Genomic DNA, 25,158 nt, shown 5'->3' on the forward strand with positions numbered 1-25,158 from the left:
CCAGTTGAGATTAGAGTTCAGGGACAATGTACTATCAGTTGTATAATTTTTCGAGTTGTACAGATGGTGCGTGTAATTAGTAGAAGCCCTATGATGGATTGTGCAATCGTGGTGAGGGATTTTCTCAATCAATTATGGGCTAATTCCCTCAGGAATTGTGCAAGGAAGTAGGGGCTTGGTAGGTAGTATATTTGGCTAAGTGTTGGCTTGCGCTGGTTTGTGAAGCAGTGAGATATATTGTACTTGTGCAAAGATTATTCGAGTTGAACAAGCATTGTATTTTCTTCTCAGATCTTCCGGTTAATGCAATATAGATAGTCGAGGTTTTGAGCAGTTGCTTTCCCCAAAAAAATATTGTGTTATGTGCAATTGAAATTCTTCCTTTTCTGCTTAGTGTTTTTCATCGACCAATTTTGGTTTCCATTGATGAGTAGAGTAGATTCATGTCTTTTGTTTTAGCATATCACATAAATAAATGAATCTACAGCAGGTTCCAAATGTATGGGAAAAGAATTCCAACCACAACCTACTTTTTCATCTTTGTTCCACTTGTATAGTTTCTATTTCATGTCCCCCCAAAAGGAAGAGAGGAAAAGATGAGAGCCCAAATAAAATTATTCAAATGCACTTGTTCATCCAAATCAATTTGGTTGGTGGAGTGTTGTTTGAATATATAGTGATATAAAATGTTCAAGTAATTTGTTGAGCCTTCAAATACTCTTGCCTTCTTAGCATCTTTGTCAAATTACTTCCAACATCAATATGCTCTTTTCCATTTTTTATGTCATTTTTTTAAGACTATTCCTTGATGGCATTGTGTGATTTGCATTTTCAGCTTACCTATTCCCACATATGCACTTTCTCATTTGGATTTGAGTTTCCTTATGCTTTATTTGTTAGTTTTGAAGAGGTTTGTGTGAAGGTGCATTTTTAGAGGCTATGGTTTGAAAGAAAGGTTGTCTATTTTCTTTGTTAATTATGAAGGTGTTTTGTAGGCTAACATGTTATAGATTGAATCTTTATTAAGATATTGTCGATGCATCAACATAGCCAATATGTTGTCAGTGTTGGTCACTATTTTAATCCCTACCTAACTAAACATTAAGCTTGGGGTTATTATAATGTTTGTTTGGCTGAATTCTTTCTTACAACATTATTCAAAGGTGAATGTTAAGGGAATATGTTGGGATGTAACCGTTTGTCATATGCAATCTTTGGCAAGGCCTTTAGTGATTAACATGTAGTCCCAAATAATTGCATATTTCCACTATTGAAATTAATCCTTGCTTGCGGGGGTAAGGGGTGTGGTAGTATAATGGTGGTTAAGTTTGACATATGGCCACTTAATGGTGATTATGTTAATAGCCATGCCTATATCAAAAAGAGAGTGAGATTTTAAAGTTCTAAAGCTCTTTTATTACAAATATTAGGTATATGTTCAAGATTTAATAAAAAATAATGTTATTCTCAACATTTAATGAAATATTATCATTAAATTTATTAAGTTATTTATATTTTATAAATGCAATTTCTAATTATTTGTGTTATTAAAAATATTTTTAGCCAACTCAGTGACTTCCAACTCTACCATTGAAATTACAAGCTTTTTCAATAAACTTTAATTTAATTTAGGTACCGAAGGAAAAAATAATTTTATACTTTCTAACCATGTTCAAATCTAACCTGTAACATATTTACTTCTCATATACTAACTACCTTCATAAAAAAACATTTTTTAATAAATAGAACTAAGTGCAATTATTAAATGATTTGGACAAATTATACCATCTTAACCATGTATCACATTTTTCTTAGTTAAAAATTCTTATCATTTACCCTATATATAGATCTATATAAATTTGGTTTATTTAAATAAACATTAAGTTAACAGTATACCAACATGCTAGTTTTATAATACTATTAATATTTTTCCTTACCTTCCACGTGTTCTCAATCAAACATGCTAGGTAACCTAAGTACTTGGCAGAGAGTATGAGCTACGAGGCTAATAACTTTGAAGGAAAACTTGGAGGGGGCCAACAAAAAATTGCAGCCACCAAGGGAAGCCACATTAGAAGGATTATCCATGAACTAAAAACTCTTTTCTAGCAAGAAGAAAAAATTCATAACTTTGTGGAAGATCAATTACCTAGTTACAAACAATTTTTTCACCAAGTTTGACCCCTTATGCACAAGTAAAATTACAGGAATAAGAGTGAAGAAACCAGAGTACTTAAAAATTGGAGGGGGCCAACAAAAACTTGCAGCCACCAAGGGAAGCCACATTAGAAGGATTATCCATGAACTAAAAACTCTTTTCTAGCCAGAAGGAAAAATTCATAACTTTGTGGAAGGTCAATTACCTAGTTACAAACATTTTTTTCACCAAGTTCGAACCATTATGCACAAGTAAAATTACAGGGATAAGAGTCAAGCGAACCCTGAAGAAACCAGAGTATATATATATATAAGTCAATAGATCATTTGCCATGCTCGGAGCATTTAGAGGGCAGATAATCTCCAAAGAAAACAAAAAAAAGCTTCTTGAATACTTTTGGAAAACCCTGAAACTGCCTAAGTGACTAGGCTTAAACCCAAACCTCAAACGAAGGTAATACCTCCCGCTTAGAACAAATATTACGCGGAGACAATATGAGGAGAACCTCTTCAATTTCCCCCAAGAATCCTTGCATGGAAAAAAATTATAAAGTAACCTACAAAGAGAATAAAGTGTAGAAGTTAGCAAAACGATTTGCAGAAGGTAAATAACTCAAAAGGAAAATATTGTTTTTTTCTTTTTTCTTCACAATTGTGGTTATACCTATAGTCAGGAAGTGCTTAAGCCGCAAAGTAAGAAACAAAAGTAAGAAGGTTACAAATTCATGGTGTGTAGAGAACAAGAATGCATACCTAGTAAGAGAGGGAGAAATTCGACGTTGTTAAACTAACGTCAAATATCTGATGTTGATAAACTAACATCGAATATTCGATGATAAAAGAGATTACATCATATATCCAATGATGGTTGGAATTTTAAAAAAATACATTTAACTTTCGACAATTATTTTTATTTTACCCCTTCCATTAGATTTCGCCATCAGATTTTCCACCCATGTGTATTAGTGGCTTCTCATACATTTTTACAAATATTTTCCATAATTTTAAACATACATCAACTTGCTTTCTTTTGAGCCTTTTCTCATGTGGGAAACCATGGTCCAACGTCACTTTGTGACAAAGATTTTCTCAATATGAAAATCAACCATGGTAAACGTTGCATTGTGACAAAGATTGTCTCGATATGAAAATCAATCATGCTCAACCATGGTCAAGCATGGTCCAATGTCACATTATGACAAATATTGTCTCAATATGAATATGAAGATGTACTCTTAGATTGTGCATTGATTACAAGCAGTTGAACAAGGTAACGACCAAGAACAGGTACCCATTGTCGAGGATTGATGATTTGTTTGATCAGTTGAAGGGAGAAATAGTGTTCTCTAAGATCGACTTGAGAACGAGATATCATCAGGTACGCATCAAGGAAGTGGATATCTTCAAGACTACATTCAAAACCAGGTATGGGCATTATGAGTTTGTTGTATTTCCATTCAGTTTGACTAATTCTCTAGCTACATTTATGTGTTTGATTAATAGGGTGTTGCGTTCTTATCTGGACAAGTTTGTTCTATTCATTGATGACATATTGGTATATTCCAAGAAGGAGGAAGAGCATGCCGAGCATTTAGCAGCAGTGTTGATATTGCTAAGAGAGCATCAATTGTATGCTAAGCTTAGCAAGAGCAACTTCTTTCAAACAATGGTGCATTACTTGGGACATGTCGTTTCCAAGGAAGGAATAACAGTAGATCCAGAAAAGATAAGGGCCATCATGGAGTGGAAAACTCCTAAGAATGTGGATGAGGTGAGATCATTCATGGGATTGGCAGGTTACTACAGGAGGTTCATTAGGAACTTCTCATGCATTGCATATCCTATCACATCATTGCAGAGGAAAGGTAAGAAGTTCGAATGGACAAAAGAATGTGAAACTAGTTTTGAGCAGCTCAAGCAGTTGTTGACACATGCACCAGTGTTAAAGATTGCAGATCTGGACAAAGAGTTTGTAGTGTGTACAAATGCTTGCAAGAAAGGACTTGGTGGAATTGTCATGCAAGAAGGACAGGTAGTGTTTTATGAGTCACAAAAATTGAATGAGAACGAGCATAACTATTTGATGCATGATCTTGAGCTAGCAATGATCATACATGCATTGAAGATGTGGAGGCACTATCTTCTTGGCAGGAGGTTTGTATTGATGAGCGATCACAGTGGGTTGAGGTATTTGTTTGACCAGACGAATCTAAATGCCAGACAAGCTAGATGGTTGGCCACCCTTAGTGAGTTCGAATTCGAGATCAGATACATCAAAGGAAAGGAGAACCAGGTTGCAGATGCTCTTAGCAAGAAGGTACAGGTAAATCATATAGCAACTATGAGCTCTTATGGGACAAAGTTACAGGATAGGATCTTTTAGGCAGGACAACAAGATGACAAGTACATGGATATCATGCACAGGTTACAACAGAGTACATGTACAAACACAGGTACAAGTGATCAAGATGCAGACTATCGTCTCACGACAAATGGTTTGGTGAGATTCAGGGACAAGATCTATGTGCTGAATTGCAGTGAACTAATGAAGCTTATCTTGAGAGAGTTTCAAGTGAAGCCATACTCGGGTCACCCAGGATATCGGAAGACGTTGATGATGGTGAAGAAGTTATGCTATTGGTCGAATCTGAAGAAGTAAGTGGCAGAGTTCATGGCTAGAATAGTTATGTGAAACAAAACAGAGTATTCAAGGAGTTTCAGGGTAGGTAGCATGTGTATTTACGCATCAATCCCAAGAAGAGTTCTTTGGGGATTGGATCATGTGCCAAGTTGGCACCACAATATTGCGGGCCTTTTGAAATCCTAGAGAGGATTGGACCAATGGCCTATCGACTTGCACTACCTCCAACAGTGAAATTCCATGATATTTTCCATATTTCATTGCTTAAGAGATATATAAAGGATGTTGATCATGTTATTGATTGGTCTATATTGTAGGTGGAGAAAGAAAGAGAGTTAAAGTCGGAGCCTCAGTGCATATTGCAGCAGAAGAAACTCATTCTCAGGAATAGAGCCATAGAGCAAGTTAAAGTGCAGTGGAAGCACTTTGGGCCCAAAGAAGCTATATGGGATATTATGGATCAAATGTGGGCCATGTATCCTTCACTGTTTTCCGGTTGAGGCAAAGCAATTTTGGTTTGATGTTTGGCATATGTTTGGAATATGTTTTGTTGATGTTTTGGTATGTGTATATATATGAATGTAAATGTCACCATGAGCTAATTTATAAAGCTCTAATAAGCGGTATGGTAGTTATCTTGTCATGTTGTCATGATGTTTCTCTTTTAAGTAGGTCTTTCATTATAAATATTGCAACGAGCTAAGTTATAAAGCTCCATAAGAAGTATGTTTTCTTTCAGAGGTTTTGTTGAGGTCTTGGTGTGGTTTAACATCGAGGATAGTGTTCCCCAAGGGGGAGGGTTATGTAACAACCCTAGTGAAAAGTTCATGTAATACAAGTTAATAAAGGAAAAATAAGAACACGGTTAAGGGACACTTATTCCAAGCTGAATGTTGGGAAAAGACATCCTAGTGGGCCTCACTGGATGTGTTTATGGCTAAGAAAATTGGTAAAGGCAAAAGCTCTAAAAGGAAAAAAGGCATTTTTGGCACATTTATTTATGAAAAAAAGGAAATTAGGAGAAAAGTAAGGTGAAAGCTCACAGGTTGCATGCGAGGAGGAAAATGAAGGAAAATAATGGAATTGAAGAAAATAGAGGCCTAGTTAATAAAAAAGATTATTAGGATTAGTTGGTAACCTTTCATTAGTTTAGTTCTGGAGTTCTCTCTTTATTCTCTCTCTCACTCTCACTCTTGGTCACTTGGAGTTTTCTTGGAGCACTCTAGCTTTGGATCAAGGGAGGAAAATCAAGCAAATGGAAAGGAAGGAAATCAAGTATCAAGGAAGGAAGAACAGGATAAAAAAACTTCAGCATGAATACTTGCAAGTAACATATTGCATGTGTGATTTCCTAGTTGGTTTTGACATGTATGGCTTTGCATGTTGGGGTATGGTTCTCTTATTGTCGGTGGCATGGTTTTTCCAAGTTATGAAAATGGCTTTTAGCCTAGCCTTTTCCTTTTCAGGATGCCATGGTGTGTTGGGATGTTTATCTCAGTTTTGAGCTTTGGATTTGCCAGATGGATTTCATAATCTAGGGTAGAGGTGGCCTCAAGGTTCATTCCAAAAGGCCTAGGAATCCCTTGACCGATTTTGGTGGGATACACGGTAAAGCCTGAGGCAGGAGTCTCAGTTTAGGGCCTAATGATCCTGGTTTAGATTAGGGTAAAACTTGAGAGAATAGTCTTGGTTTAGGGCCTAGTGATCGGGGATTGGATTGCGGTAAAGCCTGAAAGACAAGGAGAGGAAAATTCCTCAAGGATAGTGATGGATTTCGAATGGAATTCCAAGTTTAGTTCGATTTTGGGATCGGAGCACCTGTTTTGGTGTGATCACGGTTTGGTGAGGGTGGAGATGGTTTAACCTCTAGATTCCCTTGGTTTTTTTGGATTGTTTATCCATGAGATCCCACATTCATGCTTGGAATATGGAATGGGGGTGATTGGTTGAAAGAAAGGTTTGGTTAAACCATGTCTACGGTCGGTGGTACGTGGAAGTCGCGAACTTGGTCAAATTTTCCTATGATTAATGAAATCTAAGTCCTCTTGCTTTTGTACTTGTTTATATGTGGATTTACTGGTTGTTATATCTCTATTATTTCCATGGCTTTACGCTGGTTATAAGCATGGTTAATTGATTGGTTCATGTCATGGTTACTTCATGTATTTACTTGTAATTGTTAATATGATGGATGCAAGACCTAATTGATGTCATAAAAATTCAAGGGAGAAGGTGGTGATCCTTCTTGTCATGTTTCATAAGAGTTTTTCAGTCATTCATGCTCTGTCTTGTATCCTAGACCTGTAGATGGCATTGATGCCAAATGTTTGACAGAATGTCGGTCCCGATTGGGGATGGTCAGGCATAGTCCTGAAGTTGAATTTTGGTTTGTTAGTCTTGTCATCATGTGTTTGATGGATTCTAAAAGTTACAACAAGTTCTAGGCAGTGGCCAGAATTTTGGGCTAGAAAAATGCCTTAAATTCCACAGACACTAGCACAGGTCTGCTGGGAAAAGTCCCTAGACGTAGGCATGCAAGCCTATGAGAGCATCCAGAGGTCAAGAAGTCAAAAATTCAGTGGGACCTAGGGGCACGATGTCTGAGTAGCTAGGATGCCTCTTGGGAGTGTTGTTGCTGATGTGGAAGGTATGGTTGATGTGTTTCCATCGATTCCATTTCCTTAAGGTCACCAAGGAGGTTGAATCATATCATAGTAGCCTCTCGTCGCATGTTTACCCTGGTTGGTTGGTTACTTGGGTAGATGTGGGAGAAGAGTGGTTATAGCTAATATCATGTAAAGTCAATAGAGCACACTCAACTTCATAATGATTTGGAGATTTCCCATATAATCAATAGAGCACACTCAACTTCATAATGATTTGGAGAGTTCCCATATTTTCTTGATGCATAGTCTCTAGTCTTCACCCGCCTTAAGCTCTTGCATGTACACCTTGCTCTATTTGTGTCACTTGACTCATGTTTACGATATTAATGATGAAAAACATAAATACCTCAGGGTTGAAGTTAAGATCTTGTCTTGATGCAGAGCCTTTGGTCTTCACCAGCCTTAAGCTCTTGCACGTGCACTTTTACCTACGAACAAGATATTAAGCGAAATACCGCATATTCTTACATTGGTGACTTCAACTATGTCTATGGTCTATTATTGCAATGCACATATTGTGAAGAGGTATTAAATAAGGTAATAGATGAATGGTGTACACACTTCCTTCCAAATGTAGAACAATTTACTAGGAATTTTCTTTTTTAGTAATGCACGCATCGTCCCAACTAGTCATTTGAATATGATATCTATGTGCATCTGTGATGCAAACTTATTCCTTTATTCCTTGTTGGAGCATGTTTTCAACTTTGTATGATAAAATTATTAAAATGAATTATTTTTAATTGAAGGTTTAGGTAGTAAATATGGTAAAAGTTAAAATGTTTGTGATATCTATGTTTTAGAATTTTGAAAGAGTATTTAAAGTATTTCAAAATCTTTAAACAACTTAAAAATATAATTCATAGAAAAAATTCATAACTATTTTTTATTTACAAGATAAATTTTCAAATAGTTTTGACTAATTTATGGAATATATATAATTTCAATAGTTAATTAAAAATCTAACTTATTCATGTGATTTAAACATTTGGGAATAATGTGTAGCATCCATACATCTTTGTACATGTCTTAGAGACTATATTAATGATTTGTGTGCTCATGGCAAGTGTTGGTCCTTGTCCATGCATTGTTGGGGCAAAAAGAAATGCATAGAAGTGTAGTAGTGGAAGGAGCTAGTGAAGGAATGTTGCACAAATATGTTTGGAGGAGCATTTAGAGAATTAAGCTTGGAGGAGCCTTCTACACCATCGGGATTAGAGGAAGGAGGTAGTGCAGGAATGCTACAGAGATATGCTCTAGGGAGATTTTGATATATTGGGGATTTAAATAGTTTTAAAAGGAATTTGTGGTTGAATGTCAATATGTGATTGCATGCCATTAGTTGATTTTGTGTAATTGAGTTTGTGTCACCTGAAGGAAGACTGTATTGAAGTAGTTCCTTTTACTAATGTTGTTTTAGATTTCACCCAATTTGAGTTTGAGTATGTAATAAGGTGGGTTTTGATTCATTGTAGGAAACCATCTAATTTACGATGTAAAAGTTGATTGTTGTGCGATTTCTCTAATTTCAGCGTACTTGTGTTCTAGGCTAAAGGTTGTTTGCATCATGGTTTATATGAGCATTTCCATTTCTGTGTTTTAGCATTGAATGTTTCTTGTTCATGAGTTTCTACCACATTCTAGTGGTGTTCTAGTTGTGATAATTTCCTACTTAATTTTACGAGTTCAAATTCATTATGGGCTTGCCCACCCACCCCGTCCTCATCTGTTTGCATCATTTTCGTATCCTTTTATGTTCTAAATATTTATCTATAGTTCAATTTGATACTCCTAAGAATTAGTAGTAGAAAATTTTCGAGCTACATTAATTTTGGGGAAGAGAGGGGATTTTTACTACCCCATGGTATTTGGATTTTTACCCCTCCAACTATGATCATATCCAAAATGTCAGGTTGGTCGAGCTCCAAAATATGCTTATTCCTTTCTGGTGTCCTTTAGTCTTTAAAAATCTTAGAAATGTGTTGGAATATATATATATATATATATATAGCTGAAATGCTTCACTGAAGATATATATCTCAACATATACAACATTTATAGTTACATTGTTTGGTGCTTATTAATCATTGTAAAGTGATTGTCTGCTAGGTCCATTTATTACAGATTGTAAAGTGACTACCTATTAGGCCCATTTATTATGGATGAAAAAGATTAAGTAGGTTGTGTATTGGTCCAAAATGGGGCATTGTGAACAATGTTGTATAAGGATTGTCCAAAATAGGCTTGAGAATTTCATTTTCATCAATGTCCAACAAAAACAAGGAATTAGATTCTATTCTATCTTATGCATTTTAAGATTTTCCTGGGTTTTAGGTCAATTCAAACACTTTCAAAAATCTTTGGGGGCATCAAGGAACTATCCCTATAACTTTGATCAAATGAAACTTTAGAGAGCACCAAAACATCTCCCTGAATTTTCCCTAAATTATTCATAATAGAAAGGGAGAAGTATTGGATCATTTGTATCCTACTCTGTTGCCTAATTGTTAACTAAAACATCCTATTTTCCATTGTACTTGTTGGAATCCAATACATAAATCATGAACCCTATATATAAACTATAATTTTAACATTTAGGATCAATTCAAAGACGCTCGAAAACCCTAGGATCAATATTTTGGCTTGCTAACATTCTAGTTTGAATTGTAAAACTTGCTTTGTGAGGATTAAGGTGAAATTTGTGTAAGAAGATAGATCAAAAAATGAAACATTCTACTTAACTATTAGCCCACACCTCATAAGGTAATTCCTTGCATTGCAAATCATACCATCATGGAGCTCCACATTAATTTGGGATAAATCAGAAAAATAAACATTCTAGTTAACTATTAACCCACACCCCATAAGGTAATTCCTTGCATTACAAATGATAGCATCATGGAACCCCACATTAATTTGGGAAGAGAGATAAGAGTATAATCATAATTGAAGTATTACACTTTACAATGAAATGTGGATTAAATGTTTTACATGTGAACCTAAAATAAAATATAAGTTAAGGTCTTTGAAAACAAAATTGAGACATAGTAATAATGATAATAAAATTTAAAAATAAATAATCATAATAGTTTAATTTATATACCAATAAAAATAGAAGACAATTTTAACTTCAATCTTGTATGCCACAAAAAATTAACTTTCAATTCTTTTTTATCCTTTTTAATTTCAACACTTCAATAAATTTGAGTTTAAAGGAAGAATTACAAGTAAAACTCCACCTAAACTTAAAATTCTTCTTCAAATTATAATATATTTTTAAAATTTCAATTAATATCATAAAAAAATATTATTATTTTCCAGCAATATTTTTGTATAAAATTTTATTTACAAGTTAGTGAAATATGTGGCTGACTAATTTGTTTTGAACTTTATCTTATACAAATTTGTACACTTCAAAACAACTTATGATAAACAAACACCAAACCATATGACCAAGCATTCAACTCTACATCTTAATAAATCACATTTAAATTACTTTCTTGAAACTACTCTTCCGTTATTTCCATGCTAAACATTTTTATAGTATTTTTTTTCTAAATAATTAGTGTGTAATTCCTAATGCATGCCCAATTATTCCCATACTAAAATTTTTCACATCAATTTTTTTAACAAATAATTAATATGTAATTTCTGAGATATGCTCATGGATCACAATGATCTCTGAACATAGCTCTCCCTAATCCTACAATAAATGTCTTTAGCATAATAATATTTTTAGTGAAATAAATATGTACTTACTAAAATATGTCTAGGAAATCAACATAATCTTTAAATATGTTTAAATTTTTCTTTAAATAAATATTTTATGTTTTTGATTAATTTGTAAATAAGAATGAAATGTTTTACGCCATTTAAAAAGTATATGACAGACCAAATTTAAAATAAATAAAGAAGATAATAAATAATTCTTAAATATGTTTATTAATTTTTATTTAAGTAAATATTTTATTAGTTTGATTAATTTGTAAATAAATAAGAATGAAATGTTTTAGACGATTTAAAAAGTATATTTAAAACCAAATAAAGAAAATAAATTTTCCTGTCGATCATTTAAACAAAACCAAACTCCCTGATTATATGTAAGGAATCTTTAACCACGTCCCCTTAGTCCTACAATGTTCAGAGAACAGAAGACCATGTTTGCGAGATTGTCTAGTCATTTTAAGGAAATACGTTTCTAACAGTGTTGCTGCTATGAACCGGATATGATTTCTTTTTGTAGATCTAACCAGTCTCGATTTCTTTACTGCATTTTTTTTTATTGGTTGCCAACCAATTCGACCACTTTTGAAAGATGTGATGGTATTTGTTTATTCATCAATTATTAATTATAGTCGATTAAATTCATTGACAATTACGCAGTCAAGCACTTGTCAAAGTGTCCGGATTGTTATCTATTTTATTTATTAATTAGAATTGAATTAAAATTACAAAACCATATTCAAAATTAGGCGTTGTGATTGCATTTAACATTCTACAATACTAATCCTGTATGTTGTTTCATTTTATAATGGCATTGCTGCGCTTGGCTTTAAGAATTGTTCAGAGTATTTTGGTTTAAGACTTCCATGAATGCGGGTTGTTGATTTTACATGTATTCTCCATTTATTAAACTCCATTGCAGAATTGTTGTATTGCTGATTTTACTCTTCTATGACTTGTAACGTGCCTATTGAAATAGTCAAGTACGATATACTCTGAAGTTGTGAAATGCATTGATCCCATATGTGCAGGCATCAGAAGCACGAAGATTGTGACATTGAATGGCTTACAAATCATGCCATAGAGCGCACCTCCCTGAAGTTGCTGGAAAGCAAGGAGAGGCTGAAACGTGTGTTTGATTTGATTGTAAATGACAGCCAGAAAGAGAAAGCTGTCGTTGACAGCACCGTCCAAATCACTGAATCAAAAAGCAAGCAAAAGAAAAAGCAGAGGCCGGGGGGACACAAGAAGAAGAAGGGAGTGTAAGTTGGAAGATATGACTTTATATTGTAGTTATACTGATTGACAGAAGATGCTTTGTAACTACAGAATTAAAGAGAAATCTTGATTCTTATAGGCACATCCTGTACTGATTATATTAATTCTGGCTGCAACGTATCATCAGTTTCCTTTAATCTTTTGATATTCTCCTCTCAATGTGTGGAAACGCCATTACCATTGAGATGGCAGAATACTTTTGTAGAAAACAAAGTACATATTTCTTAGTAGGATATTTCCATGGATCAAAATGACAAATCAGTAAGATTCTTCTGACTTTTGCAAACATGGGAAAATTTTTTAAGACACAGTAAAATGCATTCTTATATATTTAACATGTTTTACACCCTTGTAAAATGAGTAGAACGTTTTCATAAATGCACATCTTTGGTAAAAGGATTTTATACACAAGCACCAATAAGAAAACACAGAATATTAGTCCAAAGTTTACCTTGTATTGCATTTAAACATTAAAGAAGTAACTTCACTAGAGGTTGATCTTCTCAATGCAGACCAGCACTTTGTAGGTAATTAACAGATAGAGCGACAATGAACCGTCCCTCTTTGGACGAATTAATACACCAGCACCATTCAAAAAATTCAGAATGTGAATGCAGAATTTTTGTCCAAACCTTATCTTGTATTTCATTTAAACATTAAAAAGTATAACTCCACTAAAGGTTGATCTTGTCAAAGGGGGCCTCCACCTATGTAGTGAGTTATAAGCTAGAACAACAATAATATGTATATCCTTTGGATTTTAATACACAATCATCATTGTAAAAACAAGAAATTTGGTCAAGCTTATCTTGTATTCCTTTTAAACAATAGGGAGGTTGATGTTGTCAATGGGGACCTGCACTTTGTAAGGTATTTGTTGGCCTTCAGTTTTGGTCTTTTTTTTGCTCTAAGAAACTTACTAATCCATTTATTTACCATCCATTTCTCACTTTATCCATTCCATTTTGATGTGTTTTATTTCCCTTTAGGTATTTAATTTTAATTTTTCAAAACTCTAAAAATTTTATGAAAATTTGGTTTTAAATGCAAAATTGGCAGCTTTAGAAATCTCGTAATAGCTCGTAATAGCTCATTGGTTGATATGGTTGCAGGACACTTGGGCACGAATGGCATGCATGGATGGACAGCTTGGGAACTAGAACTAAGCCAGTCATGCTTAGTTCGAACAGAACAAGCTTTATTAAGCCCATTTGGGGCTGGTCAACCATAACTAGTCATTTAGAAATCTCATAAAAATAGGGTAGTTTAGAGATTTCTATGGGATTGACCATATCTCTTGGGATGGGAGTGATAAATTCGACTTAGATAGATGGACAAAAGTAAATGGGTTTGTTTGAGTGATTATAGATCAGTTTGTTTCATGAGACTTCTATTTAAAAGCCAAAACTTTGATGGCTTATGTATTGGATTATTATACTTTTATGCTGAAACTCTTTTGGATTGGAGAGCTAATTTGAAGGCTTGTTTTATTATCATTTTGCTGTTCAAATATATGGATGTGTGACTGAATTTGTGCTTCTGATATCAAGCTTCTAAGTGTGCAAGGCAAGGGTGGAGGGCCCCCACTCCAAGCTAAGTACACTTCCTTGTTTAACATAGCTGTATTTCCTGCAATCTGGTTAATGTAGAATTAGTTTTCATATTTTATTTCAGATTGATTTATGGTTGATGTATGGTGGTTAATTTCATTAGTTCTTAGCTTATTCATCATATTAGTAAATAGAAAAACAAAGTGTTCAAGTTGAACACTCCTCTTATTAATTTGGTGAACTGTACTTAGTTTCCTCTGATTGCATACAAATAGTTTCTTTCATGTAATTTTGTCATTAAGGTGAATGAGTTATGATGAAACATACTATGTGTCTCTTAAGTTAAGAGCTCTCTTTCATTAATAATTTATCCATCTTAAGTTTTAATTTCAATCTCTGATTCATTGGATAATAATTGAGGTAGAAGTGGACTTCTTAGATTAAGAACCATTTCAGTGTTTTTTCTCTTTTAAATCAATTGAATTAGAAGTTGTAGTATGAATTGATTCTTTCAAGGTTTGATTAGTATCTGATATTCACATATAGTGAACTTGCCTCAAAGTACTACCAATCCGAATTGATATTTAAATACTTGTGTTAATTTAGTTAATAAATTAGCTCAACAGTATTAACAAGTAAAACAACTTTGTCTCTCTCTTAGCTTGTATCTCTTTGTGTGCCTTAAATTTTAGCCCAAAGCTTATTTTGTATGCCATTTAAACATTAAAAAATAACCCTTCTAAAGGTTGATCTTGTAAATGGGGATCTGCACCTTGCAGGGAATTAACAGAAAGAACAACAATAACCTGTCTATCTTTTGGCTTTTAATACACCAGCATCATTGAAAAAACAAGAATTTCAATGCAAAGCATGTATTTTATTCCATTTAAGCACTAAAGAAGTAACCTTACTAGTGGTTGATCTTGTCAATGGGACCTGCACTTTGTAGTCCAAAGCATGTATTTTATTCGATTTAAGCACTAAAGAAGTAACCTTACTAGTGGTTGATCTGGTCAATGGGACGTGCACTTTGTAGTCAATTAACAGATAAAACAACTCACTGTGTCTCTCCTTTTACATGTTACTTGAGTGTGCCTTCAACTGCTTCGAACACTTTACAGGAAACCAAAAAGCATAGATATCTATGTGCTGGGAATTAATAGATAAAAATAACTTGTTCTGTCTCTCTTTTTGCATGTTGCTATAGCGTGTGCACTAATTGGTTAGAAAACCAAGAAGCATAACTATCGAAAATCTGAATTATGAAGGCTCAAACAATAGTGGAAAATAAGGCTAGAAAACATTATTGCAAGCACCAAAAAGCATATATATCTAGAAATTAGATTATTTACAACACTTTTTTTAACAGAAAATATAAATATCGAGTATCTGAATTATGAAGGCTCAAACAATAGTGGAAAGAAAGGCACACTATTGCAAGCACCAAAAAGCAAATTTGGATTACAAAGATACTTGGCTTCAGGTCTTAGTTTGTAAATATGACCTTCAATCTTCTTTTGCAAGGTCTTATTTGTTTATTTTTTTAAGTATATAGCTACATAATCTAAATGGGTTGCCTACGTGTTTGAGAGGGCACTAAATTTTGAAATATTTGGACAATACTGTCCGAAGGTTAATCTCTCCATTTTGAATGATGCTGCGAGATTAGACATTGTTAGGGAGATTCTTGGGACAGTTGGATATCCGGCCTTGAAATACCCTTACCTGAATCGTTGATGGATGACAGGATGTATGGCCTCAGATATCTGGCTGTGATAATTTATTTGAGGAGTCGGTGTTATTGTAATCTATGTGATCCAAAATCAATCATGTTGGAGATGGATTTGTAATTCAGGGCCTAAGAAATAAAGCAATAATCGGATCCAAACCCCAGGATTGATCACGGGAGGACCTGAGAAATAAAGCAATAATCAGTCCCAAACACCAAGATTGATCGCGGGAGCTCTTGGCGCATTAATATTGTTAGAAATCTGAAGAGAAAACCGAGATTGATTCAACACAAAACACAATGTATTTTATTGATAACATAAAGCAATTATATATATAAGATTTATATTACTGATTTTTACAAATTACGACTCAATTATGACACTATTCAATTAATAACTTAAGAATCAACAATTTTTAGATTGACTCTTCTTAACTCATAATGACAACTATACACTATATGAAATTATTATTTTCAACATTCTCCTTTAATACTTACATAGAAAACATTAAACATACATATTACAATAATAAATAAATCTTTGTTAGGCTTCCCACTTGATCCATTTAAGACATAACCACTTCATATCATTGTTGACGTGCTTTGCAAAATTGACACTTCTCAACCTCCCGGACACTGGTTAGTCTCGACACTGAACCATCATATGGAACTACTTTTGAATCTGCCACCCTCTGTAGCCTTCATCAGTTAATATAGAATAGAATTTTGGGTACAAAATGTCTTCAGCAGAGAATTCTACAACTTGACCTTGTATAAAATAATTTGTATTGACACTGCCAAAACATGACAGGTCACACCAACTTGACCTTATTAAAAAATACATGTGACTAATGCTAGAGTCACATTAATCTATTAAATAATTAACTTATTCTTTATAGTTCTACATATTTTCATATTTTCTGAAATTTAAAAATAAATAAAAAAGACGACACACACTTCAACTCACACCACAAACATAAACACTAACAAACTACAACTTAATATTCACCATAAAAAGTTCTTGCCAACGACCTCTCCTTTTTCTTTTTTTCTTAATACATTAATTATATCCACTAACATCCAAATTAAAAAATTACATTCACCTAATAGCAACCCCTCATATCCAAATATAATTGTCTAGTTATAATTGATACACACGAGTGTCAACTGACTTGTGACCACTTTGTAATTATGCAAATGTGTGTTTAGAATCCCTTCTTAATCTTCAACATAAAAAATTCTGGCCAAAAACCTCTCCTTTTTCCTTTTTTCTTAATACATTAATTATATCCACTAACATCCAAATTAAAAAATTACATTCACCTAATAGTAACCCCTCATATCCAAATATAATTGTCTAGTCATAATTGATACACACGAGTGTCAATTGACTTGTGACCACTTTGTAAGCATGCAAATGTGTGTTGAGAAACCCTTCTTAACTGATGGTCTCAGTTATGACGTAATCAACCCATCAGCCGCAGGTCACTGCAGTTTGTCCTTCCATAACGATCTGTCGATGGATCCTCGTCAAAAGGAAGTATAAGCCACCGCTAAGAACCTGTATGAGGACGTTGCAAGGAAACCCATAATTATTATGAAAACTAATAACTAGATAGCCATGTCGTATCCTTTACCTGGTGCGTCTCCTGTAATGGTTCTCTTTCTTTTGGGCGACATATTAAGACTTTTAGGCTGCGATTTCATGTCGGGACGCGGAAGATCTAGAGATGAGGATGAGGAGAGGTCACTGGATTCGATCTCTGGACCTTTGAAGAAGCTTTTAGTCGTGTTGGCGTTAAAGCTCAACTTCCTTCAAAAGTCCTATGTATAGAGCAACAAGCATAAATGGATCACAGATCTGGATCCACGCATTACACAACCGCTATTGCTTCTGCCTCGTAGGATGGAACCATATTTTTTGACAAAATGCAGGGAAAGAATCGAGACAATACTTAAACCCTCGGTGCTTCCTCAAATATTTAACAGTCATTCCAAATCTAATCAGTCACAGATCCTCTCGATTCAGCAGTTGTTTTTTTCCTTTTTACTAACGCGGCAAAAAAAACAAGATAATGGGTTCTAAACACTCACACACTTCTTACACAAAATGAAATTTACAAATACATATAGATTTAACAACCACTCACAAAACAACAATGTTACTCTAATCTATTTGCATAGCCATAAACTCAAAGCTTTTCACATTTTCCTGGCTTTCCCATAAGGGAATCAAGCCAGAATCGGCTCTATACCATGTTAGAATTTTGAAGAGAAAACAAAGAGATTGATTAAACACAAAACACCAAACACAATGTATTTTACTGATCAGATAAAGCAATTACATATATAAGACTTATATAAGCGACTTCGACAAATTATGACTCAAACATGACATTATTCCAACTCATTACTTAGGAATCAACAACTTCTAGATTGACTCCTTGTAATTCATAATGAAAACTATACACGACATGGAAGCATTACTTCCAACAAATATTACAAAAGGCCTTTTTCTCCTAGTTTCACTTGGGTGATCACATTTTTCACGGCAAAGGAGTTCTCTTTTTTATACCAAAAGATATGGAAAATAACTTCACTCTTGAGGGCGTGATATGATGGTCCTGATTAAGTTAAAATATTAGATTTTGGGGGTGAGAAATCATGGAGGTAGCTCAAGCAAGAGAAATAGAAAATAAGATTTTAAGGTCTATACAATGACTAATCATTCTTGCTTACAATTCATGAACATGGAAATAAGAAAGGGAGATAGTAGTGAGTCATGGCAATGAAAATAAAAAGCTTAATTTGTGGTTACGACAAAAAAAATTGTTGATAGAGCATGACTTTATTGAACATAGGTAAAGTTGGAAAGAGGGGTGGATGGGGGCACCCAAATATCTAAAGGGAAAGAGGAGGGATCCTTAAGGGTGGAGAAAATAGTGCAAATGGATGGGTTATTAAAAAACAATGTAGTAGGAGGCCATAGGTACTAATATCTTTGACAAGCTAGTTATTGGGAATCTTGACAAAAAGATGCACCCTAAATTGTTGATATTTCAACTATTAGGTAAGGATATGAACTAGCATAAATGGCAACCCTAGGAGGTAGCGACACATCATGTCACCTACGCCATCCCTTACACATTCTAACAGTGGTAAGGCAACCCTAAATCCCATTAATCTAGAGGTAAATATACATAATTGTATCTAATGTAGGGGAGAAAATATAACTAGTAATAGATGCCCACACTACTACAATACCATGCTCCATCATCATCATTAGTGTTTCCACCCAATGTTTTTTTTCAAAACATAAAAATAAAAATAAAAATATCAAAGTTTAGACAATGCAAAATACAACAACAAGGGGTGTCAATCCTTGGGTCTACCATGCATTAACATGCCCTTTCATACATCATATTTTTTTTTGTTGGAATTATGATTAATGTGTTGTCCTTCATGGAAACCTATTTGATGAATTGTTCTTTGATGGAAACCAACATGATACAAATGTCAACACGATGTGTCTACAGATGTGATAGAGAGTTTGGACAAAGGGATAGCAGTTCAGAGGGAGAGGAATGGCAAAGATGAAATTTCAAGAAGTATACACAGGTTCTATTAAGCAAAGCCACGTTATGCACCTGAGAATTTGATGATGGATTAGATGCAATGGATTTGAAATGACAATGTTGATTATGGATCGATTTGATCACCGATGATAGTGTCTTGACGTGTGATTTTTTTATATGTTGAGATCTTGATATGTCTGAAGTTTTGTGATGCACCGAAGGTTTGTGCTAGTAATTGCAGATCTGTACGTGGGTTTGATAACCTAAAAGACGTGTACTCACACTAATTTAATACTAGTAAGTCACGTATATGTTCAGATATATACACGGTTTTGACTATGTAGAAGCGCGTATACATGCGAAATTGTTTAGAGGAAAGTGCATATATAAACTATGGTTTTGTGGAAAAAAATATGTCTAATCAGTTTAATGAGTCTTGTTGTGTTTCTGTTATCTGTCAATAAAGTCTTACTTGATGATCTAGGCTTAACAATGATGTTTTTATTAAATATTGATTGATTGAAGAATGATGAAGCTACTAGCAATTTGTTATTGAAGATCAATGATGGTTATGTGATTATTTCATAATGATGCAGCGAATATGTGTATGATTTAGTGTTTGTTTCAGAGTGACAATGGTTCAGTTTCAAGGTTTAATGTTTTGAGATTTGTACTCGAGTATGCTTCAAGGAATTCACGTATACACATGAATTTTCTACAATAAAGTAGTGTATATATTTTGATAGTTTATTGATCATGGATTTCAGTTGATCCAGTAAGATGATGCAATGTTTGGGTTCAGTATTAGTACTCTCACGACAGTGATCTAACTGTTCTAGTTGTTTGAGAATAAGTTGATTGATTTGGGTTTCAGTTGGTTTAGTGATTAGTTGATTCAGTTGGGTCAAAGATTGGTTGATGCAGATGATGGTTGAGTGATTTGTTGTAATGATCAGTTTTAGTTTTAATATTTGGTTTTGGGCTTAAATGTTGGTAGTGGGTCTACTATGAAAATTTGATGAAAGGTGGCCTACAAGTTGTGATGTTTTGTAGTAGGTGGATCCAATATGAAAATTTATGAAACATGTTCCACGGAGGTGTTGAAGGTTGGAGCCTTCAATGAGGGAGTTGAATCTTCCTTCCAGTAGTAGATGGTAAAACAAATCAGGGGGTTGGAGCTCCCTTCCGGTGGGTGTTGGTAAACGAGATCAGGGGGTTGGAGCTCCCTTCCAATAGGAGTTGGAGAATGAGTGAAGGTTGTAGCGTTTTGTAGGTGGGTACCTACATGTTGGCATGAGTCTTTAGTAGTACAAGATTATAAGAAATTTTATTTTATTTTTATATTAAAAAAAAAAAATCGAAACGACAACAATGGTGGTTTTTTCCCACATTGGGTTTCCACCTTAAATCCTAGTGTTCATGTGTGATGGTTTATTTGGTTCTTACTACACATGGTTACTGTTTATTTAATACTTAATGAAGTACTGATGCACTGACTCAAGATAAACAAAATAAAAATTAATTAAAAAATATGTTTTACTATATATACACTAGTTGTATAAATAACAGTTGTGTACACATGCGCATTCCCTTCAGTAAAGTCGCATACAAAAATCAAGATATGAAATTGAAATTGTTTGAAAATACTGATTCACCCTTCCCTCCCCTCTCTCTTAGTATATTTCCCAACAATTGGTATCAGAGCAGGTCCTTCAGTAGAAGCTTAATCAGTTGAAGGAGATATGTCAAGATGATGGGAAAGAAGAAAATATCTCGAAGGAGAGTTTCATATTCATAATCAAGGTTGGGAGCAAGTCACTTTGTAGTGCTAAAGAATGAAGAAGACAATAATAAAGCATTAGCAGGGATGGAATTTTGTTGTAATTGTGATCAATTTCCTTGTCTGTGCAATAATGGTAGTGATGGTCTTTCAAATGTTGAAGAAGGTGATTTTGATCAAGAGTGTCAATTACTTATGGAACTTGAAGATAGAAGTACTAATGTGTCTAATGATAATTTCATGGATGCTCTAGAAGAAAAGGATATTCATATTAAAGAAATATCTTAGCTTAAGATTTGTTTAGAAGAAGCTAAATTAGCAGAAGAAACTTTGAAGAAACAAATCATAGAAAAGGAAGAGCATAATGAGAAGCTAGATTAAAAAATAGTAAGAAGGAAATAACTTGAGAAAGCAAAAAGTCTTAATCTTAGATTTGCTAAAGAATCTGAAACCTTATATGAAATCATCAAAGTTAAACGTTCTCTTCTGATAAAGATAGGCCTTGGATACTGTGAAGAAACATAAAAAACTGTAAATTCTTCTACAGAAACAAGAAGTTATCTCAATGAAGAAAAAGAAGCAGTAAACATCACTCCATCCTACAACAAAGTAATAATGGACCAAATACTTCACAGGTAAACTCTTCTCAGTTCAATCAAAAGGAAAAAAACACTAAAAGGTATTATACTCCTAGATACTTCTACTTTAATGGACAGTGCTTCGCTTGTCACAATTTTGACCATAAGGCTTCTCAATGTGTTTCTTTCAAAACTATCATGACTAGAGAAGGAAAAAGAAAAAATTATGAGATTGGGCTAAAGAAATACTCTTACAATGCCTTCTCTCATCTTCAATATGAAATGGAATGCTCCTTTTGCAATAACTTTGGGCATAAGAATCAGAATGAATATAACAATTCAACAGATGGCACGTGCTATGCTTGAAGAATCTGGGACACCTTGTACCTTTTGGGGCGAAGCAACACATACCACAGTAAGTATTCTTAAAAAAACTCATATCTGTGTGGACAACGTTAAAATACCTTATGAACTTTGGTATGGAAAACCCCCAACAGTTAAGCATTTTAGAGTTTTTGGAAGTAAGCATTACATAAAGAATAATAATGACAAACTTGGAAAGTTTTAAGCTAGAGTTGATGAAGGAATTCTCCTTGGATACCCCTGTAAAAGAAAAGGATATAAATGTTACACTAAAAGACTTCAAAAGATTGTTGAATGAATTGATGTTGTGATTGATGAATCATTCAGAGGGATAAAAAAGGAAGCCAAAGATGACAAAGATACTCCTACAACAAGCAAAAATAATGAGGAAGAAAGAATTAATCAAGCATCAGATGAAGGGAGTGATAATACAAAAGAACTAGAAAAGACTCCCTTAAGGTATGTTCAGAAAAAATCATCCAGAATCTCAAATTCTAGGTAGTAAGGAGATTGGAATAAAAACTAGAAAAACTGGATTTAAGACCTCTGTGGTATATTGCTTTTGACTTAGTTACCGGAGAATCCACAGTAAGAACCATTTTCTGCCAACGTTTCAAATCCCAACTGGGATCCATCATCAGGACAACATGAATGCTTGATAGATGAAGAGCTTAATAGAGGGATTAAATAGTAATGAGGTGAAAAAGGAAATTTTGGAATCCAGCCTTGATGATAAAATAAAAAAGAAATTAATTCCCTCTTGTGAATGCATCCCAAGGATTTATGGGTTACCCAAGATCCATAAAGAAGGAATCCCTCTTAGGCCTATAGTCAATACCATTGGATCCCCAACCTATGAGCTCGCTAAGTATGTTGCAAAAATCCTCAAGCCCCTTGTCGGAAACACTGATTCTTACATCAAAGATTCCCATGACTTTGTGAATCTTATTAAGAATGAGAAGATAGAACGTGATGACATCCTTGTTAGCTTTGACGTAGTGTCCTTATTCACCAAGATTCCTCTTGAAGAAGCCATTCAGGTTATAAAAGATGTTACTGATCCAGGGACTGCAAGATTGGCCGAAATCTGCTTGCGATCAACAGTTTTCACCTTCCAAGGAACATATTATGAGCAGACATCTGGAGTAGCAATGGGATCCCCCCTTTCGCCAATCGTGGCCAACTTATACATGGAATATTTTGAAAAGAAAGCCCTGGAATCTTACCCTTTGAAGCCAGCATGGTGGAAGCGATTCGTCGATGATACCAATATAAAATGGACACATGGTAAATCAGAGCTTGACAAGTTTTTTATTCACTTAAATTCCATCTCTTCAGAAATAAAATTCACTATGGAGCTTGAAGAAAACATGAGCATTCCTTTTTTAGACATTCTCATCATGAGAAAAGAGGATGGCTCCATAGGGCATAAGGTCTTCAAGAAGTCAACCCATATAGAAAACTACCTCCACGCTAGTTCCCATCATCATCCTGCCCAAAAATTTGGTGTTATAAACACTCTTGCTATCAGGGCCCTTCGAATTTCTGACGCTGATCATTTGAATGAAGAAAAGAAGCATCTAGTCTCAACCTTTAAGGGTATAGGCTACAAAGAAAATGAGATTAAAAGAGCAATTCAAAAAGCCAAGAAAAGCATGTTGTCTCATGAATAAGAGGCCCGAAATCAACCTGAAAATGGTAGGGTTTTTCTACCTTACATTCTTGGAGTTACAGACAAGATTGCAAAAATCCTAAAAAAGAAAAACATAAGCACGCAATTCTCAGCACCTGGAACTATTAGGCAAAGTATGAGATCTGTCAAGGATAATATTGATAGACATCAACTTTAAGGGGTCTACAAAATCGATTGCTCATGTGGTAAAAGCTACATTGGTGAAACAAGTCGCTCCGTGCGGACCAGAATCAAAGAACATGGAGCTGATATTAAGAATGAAAGGTCTCGTACTTCCGCCCTGGTAGAGCACTCCTCAAAAACTAAGCACCATGTCTGCTTAGAAAGCGCCTCAATTATCACTAGAGAAGAGCATCAACATAGGCGAAAGATCAGAGAAGCTCTTGAAATCATCAAACACTCGCATAATCTCAACAGAGACAATGGTATGGAGATTAGTGGAAATTGGCTTCCCCTAATCAAAAAAATTAACCCTCTTAATTAATTTAAGTATAATAATATCAATAATAATAATTAGTACTCAATTAAATAATAAATATTAATGATCAAGCATTTATAATAAATATTAATTCAACCCCAGGATTAATATTTATGATAAATATATTATCATTAATACTTATTATTATTAATTATTATAATACTAGTTATTATTATTATTATTAATTAATAATAATTAATAATAGATTCAATATAAAAATAACTATCATACTAAAAGCAACCAATTATTATTAGATTAATAATAATAATAATAATAATTAGTACGCAATTAAATAATAAATATTAATGATCAAGCATTTATAATAAATATTAATTCAATATTCTATGGTTAATATTTATGATAAATATAATATCATTATTAATTATTATAATACTAGTTATTATTATTATTAATTATTATATTATTAATATTAATTAATAATAGAATCAATATTATAAAAAAATAAAAAAATAAAAAAATTATTTAATTAATTAATTAAATTAATCTGAGACAGCCGACATCCCATCAAAAATTTCAAAAATTGAGAGCTGACCTTCATCTTTTATCTCCTCATTACTATTTAATCCCTCTATTAAGCTCTTCTTCTATCAAGCATTCATGTTGTCCTGATGATGGATCCTAGTTGGGATTTGAAACGTTGGCAGAAAGTGGTTCTTACTGTGGATTCTCCAGTAACTAAGTCAAAAACTAGAAAAACTCTTGTTGGAATTGTTAGTCATCTAGCTTTACTATCCATAATTGAACCACACAATTTAAATCAAGCTAGTAAATATGAATGCTAGGTTAAGTTTATGCATGGAGAACTTGACCAAATAGAAAATAATCACACTTGGGAATTAGTTCCTAGACCTCATGATAAGACCGTTATTGGGACAAAATAGGTATTCAAAAATAAATTGAACGAGAATGGTGAAGTAATTAGAAAT

General features: G+C 33.9%; 1 protein-coding gene across 3 annotated transcripts in view; it reads left to right on the plus strand.

Moving 5' to 3' along the window:
• The window catches only part of LOC149214141 (uncharacterized), a 515,106-nt gene extending 501,151 nt beyond the window's left edge, over positions 1-13,955 (plus strand). For all 3 annotated transcript variants that reach the window (XM_089392204.1, XM_089392206.1, XM_089392205.1), the window contains 2 exons: positions 12,219-12,449; positions 13,578-13,955. In XM_089392204.1, coding sequence (XP_089248330.1) covers positions 12,219-12,449; positions 13,578-13,719 — 373 coding nt within the window. In that variant the 3' untranslated portion in view covers positions 13,720-13,955. The remainder of the gene's footprint in view (positions 1-12,218; positions 12,450-13,577) is intronic.
• Positions 13,956-25,158: the final 11,203 nt, after the last annotated feature.

This window comes from Pinus tabuliformis, chromosome 1_1 (genome assembly GCF_031772625.1).
Source record: "Pinus tabuliformis cultivar Carrire ecotype Pingquan chromosome 1_1, CPIR1, whole genome shotgun sequence".
Taxonomy (NCBI): domain Eukaryota; kingdom Viridiplantae; phylum Streptophyta; class Pinopsida; order Pinales; family Pinaceae; genus Pinus; species Pinus tabuliformis.